Here is a 21,151-nt window from a genome sequence, read left to right as displayed (position 1 = left end):
TCGATTATTCTATACATATATTAAATGGAAACAAAATGAAGAGGTGACTGTAGGACTACTGAAAGCCGAAGAAAGAGTTGGGAGGAGATAAATACGGTTGCCCCAAAGATCTTCACTTGAAAGGAGGATAAATATATGCAAATATGCCCCTAGGTAGGACTAAAATGACTTATGTAGCAATCACTAACACTGCACTTACAAAACCAAGCAATTAATTTTGAATATTTTCTAAATCACTAGACCCAGCTGAGTTGTATCCCAATACACCAAACCAATCCGGTAAGTACACCCATTAAATTTGATTTGCAATCTGGCCAAGGATCCAGACAGTGCTTCTCACTTCTTGCACCTAGAAAATGTCTGATCCAGGTAATTGCAGTCCCTTCCATCTAATGTCACTTCCAACTAAATTTTGGAGCCTGGGGAGCCAACTTCGCATTAGCCTTCCTTAAGGGTAACTTCACTGACTTCAAGCACAGTCCTGATTCACACTGGCATAAATTAGTAGGTGACTTAACTCACTATTTCTATTTTGTTGTGGGTTAAAATTTAAGAAATCTGATGCTCTACTGCTTCATCTAGCCAGGTATTTATAATCCATCCATCACATGTCATTAGTGCTAGAGAAAAGTGTTGTGAAGACGAGCTAACACAGTCTCACTGGTCCTTCCTGCTACAGGACTCCAGGGCTGACACGGCTGCTGCTGTATAGTGGTAATTTCTCATGTTCCTGACCTTCCCCGTCCCGTTGGAAAACATGCGGAGGCCAGTGAAATGTCTTTCCCAAGGCCACACAAAGTGTGTCGAAAGCAAAGCTGGGAACAGAACGCAATGTACCTGAATCCTTTGTGGTGTGTGTGGGACAGATCATACCAGATCCCTTCAAAGTGGTCAGAAATGGTTACCGTGGGCCTGTGCTTGAACAGTGGTACAGTTTGGCAGTGAATAACAAACCCAGAAATATCATCAACGCCTTTCAGTGACTCGAAACATCTGAAGGATGTTTCAGTTCTACAGGGGAGTGGTCTAGAACACAGCGGGTGAAATGGAGATGAGCATTTGTGTCCTAAAATGAGCCTGTTCATTTAACAGATGAAAAACTGCCACACACTCATGATGGAGAGGGCTTGGGGAGATGCTGGGGATGAGATGGAGCTGGGGATGCAATGGTGAGCTGCAGCAAAGCAGACCAATGCAGGCTGCACAAGGGGAGGATTAGGAAAAAAAAAGGCGATGGGAAGTTATTACCTGATTGTTCAAGGCTATGGTGAGGTTCCACCTGGAGCACTGCATCTTGTTTTGGGCACCCTGCTTCTGTAGAGATGTACAAATTATGGAGAAGGTCTAAAGAAAAGTTTCTAAGCTATACAAAAGAATGGGAAGGTCTTAGCTATCAGGGTAAAAGAAATTGCTTAAGTCTGGATGGTCTGGGAAAGAGGAGTGGGCTCTTCTTGCAGTGGAAATACCATAAGGAAACCAGAAGCACCGCAGGGTTATACATCCAATAAGGGCTGTGAGAAATCCTGCAGTAAGGTGTAATTTGGAGGGGAAGGACAGAGGCATCACTGTGAATGGGAATTACATTAAAAACTGCCTGATCTAGAAACACACGCCACTATCCCTGGCATTAGGGCACTAAACTACTATCACTACTAGATAAAAGCAGATGGCAAAGTTTTTAGCAGTCTGGATAACCAGAGAGGAAACAAAAAGACATACTGTGCTAGTGCAGGCTGTTTAAAGTAAAGGGGGGGTCCCACTTCTACGGGCATCAATTTCACTAACAAGCAAAATCAAGAGACATGGGCTCTCATCCCCTTCCAGAAATGGGAGAGGAGAAAGCCAAAAGGCTAACTAGTGCCTTGCCATCTTGAAACTGTCAAAAGGGCTTGATTTGCATGCGCTGCTGAGTATCTCCCCTCTGAAAATGGGCAGTTTGTGCTTTAGTAACCATCAACATCATTATTCATCTCGTGTTACCTAAGCATGAAGTGTTTTTCCTGATTAAACTGGAATTACTAAAATATTTTGTATAGAATATCCAAAAGAAGGCCAATGCTTCCCAAACGTGCTGATTGGCAAACTGAGCCACCCCATCCTCCTTATTTCTAGGCAGTAGACTGCATTAATAGAAGCCACCCCAAGCAAACTCTACCCTGATGTTGTTTCTCCAGTGAAAACATTTCTCTGTGAAGGCCAAGTAAATAGATTGGAAAGGGAAGTCTCCATGAGAAAATCCCTTTGTTGAGATACAGAGCATCTCTGGGCAACTTTATACAGGTTATTAATTGTAGAAACCTGAACCTTGCTTGTGGCATTTTGGAACTCACAGAGTCACCTGGGATGAGAAAGCAGAAAGGCACAACCATGGGAAAGTGGAATTCCTAAACATCTCCACAGTGGCAGAAGCACTCAGGTTAGGTTTGGCTTTGGAATGGGCTGGGCTCGTGCCTTTTCTTCAGCACCTATTTGTTCGTTCTTGGGTAAGCTCAGACATGCTGATGGGAGGCAGGGAATGAAAAGCTTTTGGGGCTTGGTGAGAGATTCAAAATACCAAGAAACACACAAACACACATCAAGGTTTCCTGCTAAATCAGCCCTAAATCTATTGCTGTGCATTTGCCCGATGTGGACCATGGCAGGGTGGGGTGATCATGCAGCACAAGCTACATCCCAGCAAATTAAAGCTGGTTTATAAACTTCTGGTTTTCCTTTCTTCAGCAGCCCCACGCCGGCAGACTAATAAAGACAAAACAAAATTCACAGAAAGGTCTCCTCTTCCCCTCCTCCCTTTCCATTTCTCTCCCTCATTTTATTTTTTCTTTTTTTCCATTTCTCAGCTAAGCTGATGTGTGCTCGCTCACTATCACACCCCCCGCGGACACTGGTAATGGAGTGCGGGTGCTGACTTACTGCTTCGAAACAAGATTTTCTGAGATCCTTTGAGTCTGCTCCATGCCCCCCCTTGCCTGCTTTTCTCTCTCTGTCTCTCTCTTTTTGGAGAGTGGAGGGGAGCCTCTATAAATGTGAAAGGAGCTGCACTACAAAGAATCCCCCGAGTGGCATATCCCAGCCCCAGGCGAAGCTGCTTGGTGCACTGATAGTCCTGCGTATCTGCTCTAGGACTCCTCTTTCTCTTCCCCTCCCTCTTTCTCTGATCAATCAAGGGCTGTAATCAGTTAAGGTCCAGCTTAACTGCAGTGTAAGATACACCAGTTAAGCAAAGCCAATGCCTCCAGGGTTCCCATCGTAAATACGGAGAGGTCATGGGGAGATGAAATAACCCTGATAAGTTCAGCAAGTGCAGGGCTAGCTAGGCTCGCACCAAACACTTAATAACTCGAGCTGGCAGAAGAATGGAAGAAAGAGAAAATCAGAAGCTCTTCCTATTGTCAGCACCTCTGCTGCTTGTTTCCTTGCTCTCTCAGCTCCCTGCTTTCCCGGGGAGGGCTTGGTGGAATTTTTAAGATGAGGATTTCTCCTTTTAGCTCACCCTAGTGAATGAACAACCAAGACCCTGGTCCCGTCTGCGAGTGCCTCAGCTCAGTTTGGACCTTCTGAGGCTACCACAAGAATGAATTTTTAAAGTCAGGACCTCTTTTTCCTTCCCCCGCAGGAAAATCACAGCTCCTGAAATCCAAGGAAATGCCTTTTGCAGCACTATATAGTGCCACGTGCTCTTCCTTCCAATTCCTCCCTGCTGCTAGGGAGCACTGTGGTGTTTTCAAAGACAGGGAGCTGCCTGCTTTTGCCAAACATGAACCCCAAACCCCACACAGGATCTGAACTCAGGGACAATGGAGCTGCATCCACCAAGGTGTGGAGTCCAGTGGTGTGGAGGCATTAGTGTAAACAAATAGGAAAAAAAGAGAAGGGGAAAGAGGAAAAAGAGGAAAAAGAGGAAAAAGAGGAAAAAGAGGAAAAAGAGGAAAAAGAGGAAAAAAAGGAAAAAGAAAAGTGGGGATCCTTGATGAAAACACTGGCTTTGAGAGGATTACCCTTACAGCTACAATGTTCTCATTCAACAACCTCATTCCCCATTTTGCTCCGTATAAACGTCCATTCTCAGAGATGATTCAGGGAAAAACAAGCCCTTTGCATTCATTACTTGTAATCACCTTTACACTCATGCTGTGCTGGATCCAAACAACTTTTATAATAGTTTCATAATGTACTTCTTGAAGAAGAGGCTGGGGACACTTGGGCTTTCCTGTGCAGGCCAAGCTACCATGAGCTTCCATTTCTGAAACCCCAGAGCTCAATTCTGTCCCTCAGATGTGAGAAATCTGGCAGGATTCAGACACCATCAAAACTGCCCTCAAATTCTACCTGGTCTTAATCCCAAACTCATGACTCTAGCTGAACACAACATGAAGTTTGGATCCAAATACCACTGCGTCGGCTCTCATCTAATTGGACATTGGCCCACTAGGCATTACAGATAGGGGGAAAAAAACATGTAGGATTTATTAAAAACGATGCAGACACACAAAGAGCAGAACAAAATCTTTAACCAGAAGTGATAAGAAAGCCCTAAAGGATTTGAGTTTAGATAAGTATCCCTCTTTGAGTCCTCCAGCTCTGTAAAAGCTATTTGGACTGGAGTTTTCCTGTGGTGTTATAGGTGCTTACTTAAGCAGGGGATGAGATTAATTCTTCCCTGGGTATTTTGGCACTCTTGCACCTGGGGTCTGCAGAGGAGCAGCACAAACCTCGATAAGTTTGCAATGATTATTTGAGTAGCTATCACAAACAGGTGAAGGTTTTGAACAATAAAGCATAAAAGTAGAAGTTCCTGGGCTCACACATCATTAACCACGCTTCTCATTTGTCTAGTGCAATTCAATTTTGGCTATGTGTGAAGGTACTCCAAAATGAAATATTTTTTAGAATTATAATAAAAAGCCACCAAGAAGCGATCTCGAACATCAAAGTAGTGAAATGCCTATTTTTAAAACCTTGCTTTTCTTGTGAACATCATTTACCGCCTTGAACTAAGTGATTTAAAAAAAAAAAAAAAAAAAGATGCACTGATGACAGGTAGCTGTCTGCTGGCAAAACTATGTCTGTGCCAAAGGGAAGGGTCTTACCTCATTAAAATTAAACCTCTTCCAAATGAAAACAATGATACTTTCACTAAGTGGGGATGTAAACCAGCACACAGCTTGCTCTCCTTCCAAATGCAAGCAAGGAACTTTATGCATTAACCTCACAACTCCTGACTGAGATACAAGCTCTCTTTTATAAAAAACATCTTGATCAGAAGCCTCCGAAAAATGGCAAATCCTCTAACTTGCTGAGTAGAGTTGTGCCCCTCATCTGTCCTCATTGCTGCAAGGCCAAGGGCAAGAGTGAAGGCATCACACCCTTGTATTACTTGAGCAGGGTTTTTAAGGCATCTCCTGCATGCAGAAGTTTAAAAGCATACAAGCCACTGCTGATCCAGAGATAAATGGTGGAAAAGGGATTAGAGATACTTAGCGGAGGAGAGGGAAGACTCAGGAAGGGCTGATTATTTTAAAGATATGACTATTTAAAGATAATGATTGCATAAATTTAATTAATGCATTTTCATGCTGCAAATGGCCGTTTTGTAATTAATGTATCTGGCCTCGCTAAGCATGGGAGATCACATCTCCCAGCCCCCCCCCTCCCTTCTCAATTCCCCCCTCCGCCTCTCGTTTAATGAAAGACAGAAAGCAGATGACAGAAACAATTTGTCAGCCAGTACGGGTGTCAGATGCCTAATTGGTTGCGCTGAGTTAGTGGAAAGTAAAGGGGGAGAGGGTCGAGGCTGGGGGGGCTCTTTCCTCTTTATCCCAGGCTTCAGGGTGGGTGTCTGTGTTGGTGGAGGGGAGCGAGGGGGCGAAAGTGTTTCTTGTTAATTGATGGAGATTAGGACACAGATTGGCTGTGGCAGGGACTGGGCAGTGACAAGAAGGGGACAGGAGAGGCTGGTTAACACCCGTGCAAACAAGCTGCCATATCTCACAATACGTTAAGTCCCAGCAGCACTGACAACATCAGTGGTTATCTCCTGTGCTCCCCGCTCCTGCAGCACCCCGGTACCCCCGGTCACGGCTGCTGGGGAAGAGCTTAGCGCACGGGTCAGCAGCCCTGGGCACAGCTCTGCCACCTTTGGTTTGCACCCTCCAGCTTTGAGAGAAATCGGGACCTTGGCAGAAAGTTCGGGACCCTGGGGAAAGGGTGCTGAGCCCGGGAGGGTGTGGAGCTGAGGCTCATGGGCAAAGCAGAAAAACTGTAGCCCAAAACCAAGACCACTGCCTGGGTCTTACTTGCCCTAAGCCTTGCCCTGGGTTCAGACCAGCGTGTCAGTGTTAGCATCTAAGAGATCCTCAGCAAATCTGTGTCCTGTCTCCCCCTGTCCCTGCTCCACTATAAGACTGTCTTAAAACCAGCAAGATTAAGCAAAACTGGAGTTAATGTATGTACCAGCTGGTGCCTGAGCTTTGTGGGTGTATTTGGGTCACGGGTAATAAAGCCCCCATCTGATTAATTCTCCCCTGGTCATTATGTGGAGAGGAAAACCTCCTGTCCACACAAAAAGACCTGGGAGTCAGAAGCTTTCTGTACCAGGGAGCTGGGCCCCTGAACTCCAGCAAGAGCTGAGCATCCCAACCCTTCAGACACCCCCCAAGAAAGCAGCAGGACAGAGCACATGCTGTCCAAAGTTACGACTATGTAAAAAGCAGAAATGGGTCTTATTTCTGCAACATTCTTCTTTCTTCAGAGATTTCTGTGACCTGCTTCAGTGCAGCACTAGGCAGAACGGGGCTGCCACCTCTCATGAGAGGAAAACCAAGGCCAATAAAGGCTAAAACTCGAGACGGCACAGAAATTTATGGGGGAGCAGGAATCTGAACATCCCAAAGCTGAGGTTGATGTCCTTATTCCAGACAGCCTTGTAATAAGTTAAGCAAGAAATGATGGGAACTTCAAAACATCAGTGCCGTACGATGCTGTTTAGTGTATCTATAGTCCTTTCCCTGGAAAATCTAAGAAAGTTTTACAAAGGTGGGAACAGTTTTATCAGCTTTGTTTCACTGCCATACACAAAAAAGGTGATTGGTAAAGAGGCATGAGGAGAAAGCTAAGAATAGAAAATGTTGAGTTTCCATGCTGGGCTCTGATTGCATTTAAACACGCAGCCCGCAGTAATGAAAATACTACTAAGCTTCTGCATTGTATTACAGGTCCCTCTATAAAAGGTTTACAAAGGGTTGACGGGCGATGAATAAAAGTTATGAAAAATATAAACAACATTTTCTTTTAGATGAAAGCGAACCTTTCAAATAGCATAAATGCGAACGGAAAGGAAATGGGTGAGGGATGCAGGTGCAAACACAAACTTCCGATCAAAAGGTCAAAATGAAGTAAAACCCTGCAATTTGTAACAAAAAGATACCGAAAATAAAAATATCCAGTTGCAACATTTTTGTCCCTTTGTTTATAAAGAGAGAAAAATAAACTCTCCAGAGAGTGCTGAATGAAATCAAACCATTTCGCTCTTTACAAAATGTCCCAACTACCTGTCCCCTGGTCCATAGTGACCTCAGTTATCCCTCCCACGGCAGCATGTTAACCATACACGACAGGACCTGGCGATTAATAATGAAGCCATTCCTATTGCTGTTTATTTGTGTCGCAATGATGCCGAGGTTCTGCAGTCAAGGAGCATGTCCTGCTGCGTGGGACCCTGCACAAAAAAAGAAACAAAATCCCAAAGCTCCAAAATGCTGGGTATTTCAGCTCTGGGGACTGGGTGTCTCCCCTCAGGTGTGGCTCTCTCTCTCTACTCCCATCCCAAGAAAGCAAACCCAGAAGAAAAAGAAAGAGGGGGAAGGCACCAAATTCCTGAATCTCTTCCCCCGTAAAGTCAAGAGAGTAGAAGCCAAAACTGGTCCAAGAATGAAAAAAAAGGGCCTAAGGTGCTGCAGATAAACAGGAGGAATGGAAACTATTCATTAATCCCTTCCAAAAATTCACCATGCCCGGGCACTGAAAAAGTACTCAGCATTTATTCCTTCAACAAACACAAGCCACACGCCCCCTGGCATCGTCCCTCAGACTCTCACACACACCTCGCTTTTTCCTTCTGCTGTATAAAACACGAGTGTGAATCGCTGAGCAGTGGAGCTCTGCTGGGGAGGAATACGGTCTATTGTGTATTAAACAAATGCTAAATGATTACAGGCACCATATTGGCTGAGAAAAAAAGCAGGCTGCGGTGAGTTGTGCCTGTCACGTCACTGCTCCTGCTTGGCAAATAAGTTCTAATGCACAATTGGTATTTATTAGATGACATACAACAACTGTCTCATTAAATCAGGGCTCGAGAGTAGGCCGGAAGTCTTAATTTAAAGTGTCACCAGCTATTGAAATCAGATGGTTTAGGAGGGAAGGGAAGGGAAGGGAAGGGAAGGGAAGGGAAGGGAAGGGAAGGGAAAAAAAAAATGGAAATTCCTAAAGAGGTAGGAAACAGTCACTGGTCCTAACCCACCTTTTGAAATGGGTTGCAATTTTTATGCTGGCCTGGGCACTGGTTTGAAAAATATTTGTTCTGCATTTGCTTTCTCTACATGCACTTTCAAACTCTCCCCCTAATAAACGGTTGGGCACCTTTCTGTGTGTTTTAAATGCGGCGTCGAAAGCAAAGGTTAATGCTGGAGATTGCATTCCAATTGAAAACGCGGCAACCGGTAAATTTGGTTTGTTTAGAGTGGAAATGCTTGAACTGCTGTAGATGGGTGGCGGGTGTGAGAGCGTGGGGAGAGGGGGGTGGGAGATGCTCCCTGCGCTCCGGCTCCTCTCCGGACAAAATTAAATTTCAAAGTTTAATGAGTTGCGAAGGGCGCTGGATTAAAAAGCCTGGTCCCTGTGCTGCCAAAACTGAAGCAGTGAGATGAAGAGAGAGAGAGAGAAAAAAAAAAAAAATCCCACCAAACCCAAAACGTCAGGGAACAGAGCAAGTGAAAAATGTCAGGGCAAATTGCTCTTGACAGTGTTAATATCTGCACCTCATAGCAATAATTACATGTAAATAAATAGTGAAATAGCTCTCAGCTGGAGTCTGTACTCCGAGTGCAGATGCCACTAACAGCCAGCTGGGGACCTTTCGCTCTTCGACTGCCGTTTTCCCCCCTTTCTTCCCTCCCTCCCCCCGTTTCTTCTATGCCAGAGCTGGGAGAGCAATTGCTAGCGCCTGCAGATCTGTTCACAGCCCTCCCCCCCTTTCTCATGGCACCGCGTTCGCTCCCTCTTCAGATCACCCTCCCAGCCAGGGGCTGCTGCCGGCTGGCACGGAAAAGTACCTTGCTTTTAGCCCCTTGCCAGGAGAAAATAAGCTTTACTGGATTCACATCTGGTTGTTGTGTGAGTAAAGCTGAGGGGCTGGGAATGGCTTGGTTGGTTATCCTTCCATCTCTGTGGGCTCCTAAAAATGTCAGGAGGGATGGAGCTATCTGTTTCAAGCACTGGGATTACGTTCTTCTTATCACCAAGGTTGTCTATATTTCAAAAGGACACCAGAGAACATATGGTTTGGCATCAGGATGCAAAAAGATGCTTCTTTTCCACAGGAGACGCATCTCCTACTGCTATCAGTAGCATCCACAGAGATTTATAAGCCTGAGCCGGGGCCTCCAACCCTTGCCCAAGCACAAAATGCACTTCTATAAACCCACATCGTTCCTTCCAAGAGCGTCACTGCAAAACTGCGATGGCCCAAGCAGGGGGGGGAAAAAAAGCCACCATGCCATCAGCATTGCTGGTGAAGGTTATTGGAATCAAACAGCACCTTTCCTGGTTCCCCGAGCTGTGGGGATTTTATGGCAGCCTAAGAAATCACGAATGACACGGAGGGGGTGAACATTAATTGACTATTCACCGTCACTTCCAGAACGAGCCCTCGAATGAAGGTAGAAGGGGTGAACTATGAAGCAAATGAAGCGGTGCTTCACTCGGTGGAGAGTCAACCTGTGGGACTCCTTGCCACAAGAAGCAATGGATGCTAAGCTGCATGGATTGAAGAGCAGACTGGGTAAGTACCCAGAAGAAAGGTCCACTGAGGATCACCAGACAAACCACCTTTTTTTGAAGGAAATTCCCCCGAGCTGAAAATAGTGAGAGGCTGGAGAGCTCCCCGTTCTTGATCCTCGTGAGGAGTCTGTCTATGGCTGCCATCGGAGAGGACCCACTGGGCTAGGCAGAGCTTGGCCCCAACCACTGTGATTGTCACCAAGCTCTTGGCAGCTCCAAGGGAAAAATTCCCATTGTCTCCCAGGCACTCAGCTAATATGGCCAAAGGGCTGTGGGTGTCTGAGTGAGGAGAGTGGAAAGGAGTTCTCCAAAGGACTGAAAATAAACATATAACTGCATAGAAATACAGAATTACTAAATATGGAAGCACTTTTACAGAGAAGGCCTTTTGAGCTAGCAAAGGGCCTTGATAAACTCTCAGGTTCCTACCTTATATTTAAGCCGGATAAAAACTCTGTGTCTCCATTCTTGGCCTTGGAGATAACAACCTTCCCCATGGTACCGTGAGAAGAAACACATCCCAGGATGATGAGATGCTCAGATATTACGATTAAAGTCTTAGATAAAGTTAAGCTCATTATTTTAGCCCTATTCTCTTCCACTCGGTCAATTTATCTCTCTGTGTCCTCAGTTTAGCTTCCAGCCCTACAAGTCCGGGTCTAATTGTGAGCCGTAGGGCTCTGCTAACCATCCAGCAGACCCTTGATGCTTCCTCCCAAATGAAGCTGGCGTGTGCCCGGCCCCGCCACCAAAAGATGCCATGCTCTCACGCCGACACAGCTCATTACCCACTCCCTAATCAGCATCACTCCGGGGCCAAACTACTAGACCAAAGCAAATAAAAAAAAAAATAACCTGTCACTGATAGGAGGGAGAAGTTCCTACTGAACCACAGCCTTGTGTAAGGAAGAAAAGCTTTGGGGCCTTTCCTTTCGGCTAATGAAATTCACAACAACACCCCACACTGCACTGAGCAACAAACACAGCTCCATTATTTGGAAAACAAATATGTTCTTTAGAGCTTCCTGGTTGTCAAACACCTTTTTGTTTAGCTCAACAACTAATCCACTTATCGGAGGATAAAGCTGCCAGTGAATCACCAGTATGATAAAAGCATGCACAAAATTAGCAAAAATTTGCCTATGGCTCCTGCACATTTAACAAACACCGGCTAAGAGAAAAATGATTCCTTTTTTTTTTTTTTTTTTTTTAATAACTGAGATCCCCAGGAGAGATTCTGTCAGATAGCAGCTTTTATTTTGCTTGCAGTTTTATTTTCTTCTCTCTCTCTCTTCCCACATAACCCAAGTACTGAGGCTGGGAGATGCTGGGAGCTGATATGAGATCCACGGAAATTGGCAGTATTTGAATAAGCAAGAGATGCAGCCAGGCAAAATTTTAATAAGTTGGGGTTTTTTTTAAATTAAAAAAATAGCGCTCAGGCATTGGCTGCTTCCCTAGGACCTCAGCACTGCTGGATGCTTTACTGCTCATGGGGTTGTAACACCTATAGCATTCTGGATTGGTCCTTCCCTGCTCTTCAGTGTGGTTTGTACCCTTTGTGATTTCAGCTTCTCCATGTTGCTGCACAGCAGATCCATGCTAACCCTCTGTTACGTGGACAGGGAAACTGCTGCAGACAAGAGTAAGTCGTTTGCCAGGGTTGGGCAATCAAGTTAGCAGCAGCAATGAGTCTCCTGACTTCCAGTCCTCTGCTGCCACAAACATTAAACCACCTTCCCTCTCTTGAGCTCTTCCACCAAAACCTTCAGCAGGACCTTGCAGAGCATTAACTGGGCAAATGGGATTTACCTGCTCTCTGAAATTCACTCAGGATGTAAATCTTGGGAATTTCTCTAGCATGGTGTGCACAGAGACATTCTGGTGAGATTTCTAGCATTTCTGGACACTGTTATAAACCAGTCTGTGTGAAACAGGGAATGAGAAAGAGGGAAAGGTAACTCCTTAGACTCTAGCTAAAGACTTGTTCCAATAAAGACTAAATCTCTCCATAGTCCATGGAGTCAGCAGAGAGTGATTCAGTTTTTCTGAGGTCTGACTCATTTTCTGAAGATCCCTGTCTTTCTGCACTCATCATCTATATGACGACGAAGGATATAAGATGTTTGGGCTCCTGATGGAAGTGCATTAATTAAGAGGAGTTAATTTGGGTCATATTTTCTCTTTGTTACCTTGGGTCATATTCTCTCTTTGTTACCTTTAAATGATAACAGTCTGAAAGAGAAACACCACAGTGTGACTACGCTGCCTTCAAGATTACCAAAATCATGCTACCATAGCTGTTACTGGTCAGAAACCAACACAAGCTTATGGACTTAGCAGCCAGACCTCGCACCACACAGAGCTCACAAGTCTCATCAGAGCCCACGTCCAAAGGCTCGTCAACTCAGATGATGAGGATGCTCCCTTGATCCCAAATCCTTATTTCCTTGGACAGTATCAACCTCAGCTGAACGTTGGCATCACTGTAGATTAGCAAGAAGATGTGGTTAGTTCAGAACTGCACCATAGCAGCCAAACTGGAAGAACTGGGAGCTTTGAAGGTTTCTGGCTATACTTTCTAAGCACTCACCTTTACTTGAAAGCATTGTTGGCACGAGTGCTGGAGGTGAAGAGCTGCAACTCTTCCAGGCCACAGTCTCATTGCAAGAGCCTGAATGGAGAGAACCTAACAATATTCTCCTTTTTTTCCCCAAAAACTTTGCCTAGGTTTGAATGGGACCACAGCACATGACGACGGGAGCATTTAGGGGAGCTGGGAATTAATCAAGAGGCACCCACCTGTCAGGCTGGTATCTGGAACTAAACGGAAACACTTGCTAGTGCTTGACCTCTCGCCCTCCAGACAAGCCTGCAGCTCTTGAGTGGTTTGAGAAACCCTCTTGCAGGGACTGAAGTTCTGAGACCCCGGGTGAAATAACACAAGGGGAGCAGGCAAGGACAGAGACACAGGAGCTGGGCTATGAGAGGCAGGGCAAGAAGGAAGAGGCTGGAGCTGGTGAGGTTGATGGGGAAACTGGTAATCTTCTGGCATGACTGGGAGAATGTAGCTGGAGAGCTGGTGTGATGACATGGATGCAATGGGAAAAACCAGAGCTCACAGTGGGTTGGCCAACAGGCCATGAGCAAGAGCTGTCTGAGGCTCAGTGCTGTAGGTAAAAGAGGTTAGATAGGAAGATATTTAGAATCAGACATCCCCATGACTTTCTATATATCCCCTGGATGGGGTTTGTGTTGGGTGAGATATATTTGATACATCCGTGCATGCTGATTAGTAGTCCAGCACATGTTTCAGTGTTAAAGTAGCCTTTCTTATAGTTAATGGAGGCCAAAACTCTGTTCTGATGACCATTCAAACAGTGAAACCTAAGGCAATGCTAACTCTGCTAAACAGCAAAAGAAAGCCCTGCATGCATGCCAAGGGATGTTTAAATACCAATCTTAAGGTACAGGATTAAGATCTTAATTTTTAAAGAGATGTGGGGCACTTGCTGTTTAAAATGCATGAACAGATTCTAAGCTGATGTACAAAGGCTTGGCCACTCTGGTTGTGTTGACCTCAGACCCAGATGATGTGACCAGAAAGATGCCACCCTAGTTCTGACTTTCAGATTTTCAGTTTTAGGACTTCAGGAGTATCTGTGTAAACACCTGTGAGAAGGGAAAGGACAAAGACTTCAGGAAAACCATCCCTCTCCACCTGCCCCAATATTGAAGAGACAGAACAAGATCTGAGGCCACAGTGAAAAGGGGTTGGGACATCCTACACCTGCAGCAGCATCCTGTAAGTTCTCAGACTTTACCAAGTGCAAGTCAGTTTGCCAGTATGAAATATCAGAGATGCTTCCAACAGGCAGCTGTTACACCTGCTTCCTTCTCATCTGAAATAAAAACATCTCCTTTCCTTGGCAGCAGAAGGCACTCATCATTGAAGCTACTGAGAACCTTAAGTCTCACCTGCAAGAAACCTAAATGCTGGGGGTTCAGTTCTGCCAATGGTCCCTGGATCTATATGGCATGGACAGAGTTTTATACTAGAAACCTGCTGGAGCTGGAATATGAACCTTAAAATTCTTTGCGTTAAAGATGTCCCTTTATAGATGGGCATAGAAATGAGGTAGGGCAAGGGGAATGGACATTCATGGGAGTGGGCAGAGACTGAGGCTAAGGAGCAGCTCAGAGCAAGGAATTTATTTGCTTTCTGAGCTATAATGAGCCTGCAGCCTAGTGACGGGAGCAGAAGGGCAGAAGTGGCAGCTACAGAAACCAAGAAAACATTTTCTGCAACTAGTCCCTGCATTTTCTTCTTCATTGCTCCAAGCAGTAATGACTAAAAGCCCCGGGGAGAGCTCAAAGCTTCTGGTGCTGTGCAGAAATGTAGCTGAACCACATTCCTTTGGGCTAAAAGCCTGGAACTATGGATTCTGCAGCAAGAAGTGCTTCTATGGAGACTCTTATGTAGGGAGGATCAGGAAACAGAGCACGGATCCAGCCAAGGATGTGAAAATGTCTGGGGCACAACAAGTAGCTGAACACCCCAGGAATACCACCCCTATGTAGTGCTGAAACCACCTTGCTCCCTGGGAGAGCAGAAAGCACCGCGAAACCACACCACGAACCGAGAGAGAGCAAATTCCTTCAGAAGCAGGCACAACCGAGTCCTTTTCCACGGTGATATTAGTGGCCACCTCCACCCCAGCTCTCCTGCATCATTGACCTGTTCTCACCGCTGCCGCTCATTTTTAGGGAGCCCTGTGCTCCCTCGGGGAGCGGTTCCCAGGCAGCCTTGGCATCACCTCCTTCTCACCGCAGCCTGCAAGTCCCACGGCAGGAGCTGGTGCCCACCCGGGGTGGCTCCTGCCCTGGCTGCCAGGCTGGGGCAGGGCACGGAGGTGCTATTAGCAGCACGTGTGGCCCAGAGCGCCATTAGAGCTGACGGACCCACGCTTCCCACTGAGCTGCTGAATTTGGTGTTGGCTCTTAGGGTCGGGGAGACCCCATGTGGCTCCTAATTCGGGGCTGGATTTGTGCTCAGCTGCGCACTCTAATCGCTAATTAAAGGTTTGCCATCATCCTCCAGCAGCTGTCAGTGTCCTACAGGTCGATCCCCAAGCAACACTCTGCCGAGCCAGAGCTGCCGACTGGAAAGTTCATTGGATGGGCAGTGTCCAACCCCCTCCCCAATACACCCGGGTATTTATTTCCTCATCAGAAAAAGGTTGCAACATCAGACAATACACCACCTCCTCTTCTCCCCTTCTTGCAGTCAGCCCCCAAATCTTTCTTGCTTTTTCCCCTCTTGTTCATTCTTTTTTCTTTCTTTTCTTCCTTTTTTTTCTTTTTTTTTTAAACGAAAAAATGTTATTTTGTGCCTCCTGAGCCTTGCCGGCTGGGCTCAGCGTCTGTATCAGCTGGAGGAGCTTATGAGCCTCGTCTCCTCGGATTTAGACTGAAATTTTGATTTTCTGCCGCGCTCAGATAATGTGGAAATCCTGTTCCCCGATATTTACTGTTTATCAGCGCTGCACAGCGCAGTTCTGGGGGGAAGGGAATCTCTCCCTCCGTGTGTCCCCCCTCGCTCCCCTCCACCCCCATCCTGCATGCTAATGGAGTCTGACTTCGGAGCAGCCGTTACAACAATAGCCTAATTACGGCGAGCCGAGGGGAAGGGGAACTCCCTGGCAAAGAGACTCTGCATCCCTGTCCCCATCCCCTGAGCCAGCCAGAGCACAGGGCTGGTCCCTCATCCTGTCAGGGATCACTAAGTCACCTATCTCTGTCTAACCCACTCCTAAGCCAAGCTTTGTCACCTCAGGGGGACCCCAAGTCCCCTCCAGCTTTACAAAATTGAGGATGGGGAAGCGCAGGAGCGCAGTGAGCCATGCCATAGCTCCTCACTTGGGTTAGGTGGTCCTGTCTCACGTGTCCAAGCCAGGTTGCCCTCACATCACACTCTATGAGGCCACCTCCTTGTCCCTTTTGCGTCACATTTGTCCTGGAGGGAGCCCGTGTGTTTGGGGACCCCCTGACAGCCCGCCTGCAAGCACTTGTACAAGGCGTGTATCCTGCTCCCCCATGTGCCAACACACACTCCAAGTCCCGCATCCTCCAGTCAGGATTAGTGTTGCTGAGCCCTTGCAAACTCATTCCTGCAAGCAACCCGGAGGCGAGAAGAGAAAAAGGGGGACACTTCCCTGCGTGACATGAACCAGGCAAGAAAAATAAAACAATAATAAAAAAATCTGGGGCTCAGCAGCAGGGGAACAGCTCTAAGGACACTTAAGTGGCCAGCAGTGCATAATGCCTTGCTATTAATGAGGCCTGCTGCCGATCCCTAAAAGGATTGGTTATTGTCAGATAATGTACAGGGCTTTCTCTCTCCTCCAGCCCCTCGCAGGGAAGGCAGGCATTTCCCTGTGGTTGGGATTGAGCTGAATAATGTCCCGGCCACCTGCAAACGCGCTGCGCTTTCTCTGCAACTGCATAATTAGAGGCAGCATTGGGGTAAGGCGGCAGGGTAACGCAGCATGTAAAAAGGAGGGAAAGAAAAATGGGAAAAAGAGTTTTGGTTTTTTTTTTAAAAAAAAGGAGGGGGTGGAATGGATAGGGAGACAGGGAACATGATAAAGCTCAGCCAGGCGCTCTGTGCTCGGCTGTTCTCTGTGCAGCTTGGCTGTTGGCTGGCTCTTCTGGTTTAAAGTGACTCCGCTTCTTATGGAAACGGAGAGGCGGTATTAAAAAAAAAAAAAAAAAAAACCAAGACACAGAGAGCTTCCTTATCTCATGGAGACAGTTGTCAGGAATCACTTTGACTGAGTCGTTTTGTCTCCATGCTTTTTTTCGCTGTCAAGCAGGCCTCAGGACATGGATCAAAGGAGAGGCGCCGAGCGCTCACTGAAACTTCTGATCCCTTCTCGGTACAGACGCACGAGTGGCAGACAGCTCTCCTCCACATCAAATGGAAGGAGAGAGGAGAGGGAGGAAGAAGGGAAGGGAGAGGGAGAAGAAAAGCTGGGAGAGACACAGAGAGGAGGTTGTGAGGGGCTCTCTCTGCTGCTCCGGATCTCGGGGGAAAGGCAGAGAAGCGCAGCCTTCGCCTTCCCTTGTCCCCATTCCCCATCCGGAGCATCCCTTTGCCCGTGTCCCTCCACAAGGGCAGCCAGAGGGAGGTGTGGGGCATGCAGCTTCGCAGATATTTCTCCCAAACTAACAGGTGAGCTCCCCACAGTGCCTGCCTCAATGCAGGCTTGGCCCCATGCATCAGTGGGTCCCGACCAAGCTTTGTACTGAAGCAAGAGTCGTGGTGAGAACTCCCACCCACGCGGGCCACTTGGACATCCCTATTTCAGCTCTGCACTGGCTCAGTGGGTGAATTCCTACCCCAAATCCACCCCCTTGGTGTCAGCCGTGCCTCATTCCCTTCAACCTCTTAAGCCAGTCCCTGTGATTTTCCTGTATCAGCTTGGCGAGCAGCTCCCCACCCTTTCCCCTATGTGGCTCACGATTCCCTTTCAGGTACTTATTCCCTGAAATAAGATCCCCCTCATCTCCAAACTGGATAGGCTTAAGGGCTGACTCCAGCTTACTGTGGCGAGCTAAGACCCTCTGCACCTTTGATCAATTTACTACTCACACACCCCAGACCCCGCCAAGATTTCTGATCTTCAGCCCCTGCTGTAAATTGATCTCGTGCACGCCTGTCTGATGGAGGCAAGAAGCAGCATCTTGCAGCAGGAGGCCTTGATGCACCCAAACCATCTTCCCTCACATCCACCACCGTGCGAGATGGAAACCCCCACGTGGCATGCACCCCACAACCTGATAGCCCCCAATTAGCCCCCCGCTGCACACTCAGCCACACCTCCTCTCCTTTGCACTTCCCGTGCTCCCCATATGCTACAGAAGCCCTGTAACCCCAAACTGCAAAGCACATATTGCACAGCCATACATTGCTCCCCCCTCCACACGCGGTCCATCAAGAGAACCCACAAGATGAACGCGTTGCAAGCTGACACAACACCCAAACTCCCTTCCTTCTCACACAAAAGACCAGCACAGCATCCCTTTAGGATACATCTCCCCCATAAGCCCCTCCTGATGCTTTGGGGCCTAACAGCTCTTCTGAGCAGCCCTCCAGGATGCACCAGAGATGGACACATCCCCCAAAGTCCTCCCTGTCCTCTCAGCCCTAAACATCCTGCTGGCAACCTTTGCCCCAAGTCGCTGCAACCCGTCCGTCAGTGATGCCAGCAGCTGGCTGGCTTTGGGATGGGCGTGAATGCAAGCTCCCTGCCTTGGTAGCACACGTAGGTGGTGAAACAAACAGAAAATAAACCGTACTGAATAATCACCCCTTTCAAAATGCATCCATCAGCTCTGGGAAAGCGGGAGGTCACAGCCTGTCTCCCTAACGTGGAACTGTGGGAGCAACGCACAATCCTGCGTCCATCTTCAGCGGAGTGTTTCCTGAGCTGGGGCAGGCTTGAGGCTCGCGAGGAGAGCAAAGGACCCGCGTATACCTGCAATGCACTGTCCCACTCCCCTCCCAGGAGGTATCTCTGCCGTGCTGTCGCACCCACTGAAGTGAATATATTTTCCACAACCCCTCTTCGTGGAAAAAAAAAAGAGGGAGGCGGGTTGGGGTCAGTGCCTGATCCACTGCAAAGTATGTTGCTGTAGATTTTTCCTATCATAGACGGCTTTTCACAGCCGGGGCACAGCTGGAACACAGCTGTTACACCCTTGCTGGATTTTAACAGGCACGCACAACGCATGGGCACACACGTTGGTGTGCACACATAGAACATGCACGCAGGCTATCGATGTCCTTGTGCACACAAGTGTGCGAGAGCACGTGCGTGTGCCCCTGCCTCTGAATCCTAATTATTTCTTTTATTGCATTCCTCCCTTTTAAGCTTCCCCCTCTATCTCACATCCCTCATTCCAGGGCTGTCTTTCCCCGCTGCGGTCCCTTGATTCCTCTCGCAGCTCAGCACCAGCTCCCTAGTCCCTGGGTTACTGCAGCTCTTCGAGCCATGCGGCAAAACACTCGCCTCTGAATGCCAGAGGTCACTTGGAAATGCCCGTCACCAGGCTGGATGCTGTATTAATTGCTAATCTCTCATTTTCTCTATCTGCCCTGCCTGCCTTGTCTCGAGTTCCCTTATTAATCATAAAGCAGGGCAAATCCTGCATTTGAATTCTCCAAGTCCGTGTCTCCCAGCCAAGTCCCTCTTACCCTGCCTGGTGCGGCAAAGAGACAGGACCCAGAGGAGTCCGAAAGCCCCACTAGTCCTGTCCAGATTTCAGCAGGAATTACGGCCCCTGCGACGCCTGTTCCACCCACTTGGCTTCAGCTTTGCTCCCACCACCCCATAAGCAGGTAGCAGGGTCTAGGTGGGAAGGGATATTTAAAGATTTATGGGCACAGATTTCCATGTCTTAGCCCTGGGTGTCTTAAATATGTGCTCCCTGCTCTGACATCTGGGGGCTTATCAGACACTTTCACACCTCCCTGCATTTCTTCTTCCTGCTGTCATTGCTCTTGTCATTCTCAGGTTTTTTTTTCCTGCCCTTCTACTATTTTCTCCTTATTTCTCTTTCTCTCTGATTTGTCTAATTCTGATACTTGAGTTTACAAATAGTGCAGTGCCACAGGGGCTGACCCTGGACCCATAGAAGGTAATGACAAAACTCTGATCGAATTCAAGGCTCAGGAACCAACTTTTTGCTCTGAAATCCTTCAGCGTTTCTAATACTTAAATATCTCAGTAATACACACAGGGAACAATATCTTGAGTGGAAATCACATAGGAACAAATGCAATCAGTGCCACCCAGAGCATTAGAGTTAGGGTTAAGGTAGTAAGATGTTGCCTCATTTGTTTAGAACCAGTTTTCAATGGGGCCAGAGCATCCAAGTCAATCGAGGAAACTCATGAAACCTCAAGAGTGACAGAAAGTGAATTGACCCCTCTGATATGAATTTCCCCCTTCCCACCCTACTCCTTCACTCACAGAAACAGAGTCATTAGGAATCAGGCAAATAAATACGTATCTATTTTCACATGAGAAAAATGTTCCATTCTCCCCCTTTCCCGTGCTGGGAACAGAGGCGTCTAATTGACAAGAGCAGATGGGCTTTGTTTGGTTAAATAAAAAAAAAAAAAAAAAGAAAGAGCACCTTTGTTTTGGAGCAATTGTTTTTATAGTTAGATAGCTGTGACTTTATATATGACTGTAAATATTTTCCATAAAACAAAATGCATTTTAATAATAGACCTCTGTTCAAATGCAGACTGTGATGTAGGAGACAAAAGACTTTGATCTTTGAAGTGAGGAATAACAATACAAATCTCACATTCAATAAAAAACATTCCTGATTTGGAGAGTGAACAAATTGAATCTGTGATAAACAGCTTACTAAGTAAAGAGAAGAAATTACTTTTCTGAAAATATGTTTAGAATTTAAAATAATAGTACAGGTAAAAACTCACTGTATTTTCCATTGCTGGAATACTAAAAAAAAAACCCTACCATTAAGTGACATCCATTTCTCTTTTAGGTAGCATACATATTAGATGCTGAGTAAATTAATGTTTATTATTTTGTTTGCTACATTGTATATGATTTTGTGCTTGTCATGGACACTGTCAGTAAAGAAAGGGTACAAAACACAATGGTTCTATATATAAATATCATATGACTTCAGCTGATAATGGCGAATAACATTGATAAACAGGTTCTGAGCTTATTTATTAGAATGCATACCTTATAATTAAATTTAATAGACATGCCATTATCAGTGTTTAAAGTAGAGAGTGACATTACAGAGAGTAAGATATATATGTAAGAAATGTACACTTTCTATAAATTATGTTCCCAAGACTGCATTTCAGAAGAGGCGTAGTAGAAAATAAAGATGAAGAGTTCTTAGTCATGATGAATTATTCATATTGTAGCAACAGGGCAATATTTATTCTCAGTAATGTGCTTGTACCTCTGGAGAGCTGAAATGCATCAAAGCTTCTTTATTATTGATTTATGATCACAAAAAATAAGAAATATTCTAT

At 46.4% G+C, this 21,151-nt stretch overlaps 1 protein-coding gene across 1 annotated transcript in view; it reads right to left on the bottom strand.

Moving 5' to 3' along the window:
• PAX7 (paired box 7) overlaps nucleotides 1-21,151 on the bottom strand; it is a 94,763-nt gene that overhangs the window by 7,255 nt on the left and 66,357 nt on the right. The window contains exon 7 of the mRNA XM_026862746.1: nucleotides 1,249-1,314. Within this exon, the coding sequence (XP_026718547.1) occupies nucleotides 1,249-1,314 (66 nt within the window). The remainder of the gene's footprint in view (nucleotides 1-1,248; nucleotides 1,315-21,151) is intronic.

The sequence above is a fragment of the Athene cunicularia genome (genome assembly GCF_003259725.1).
Source record: "Athene cunicularia isolate RWA chromosome 21 unlocalized genomic scaffold, athCun1 chr21_part1, whole genome shotgun sequence".
Lineage (NCBI taxonomy): Eukaryota > Metazoa > Chordata > Aves > Strigiformes > Strigidae > Athene > Athene cunicularia.
This window is presented reverse-complemented; position numbering and strand designations above follow the sequence as displayed.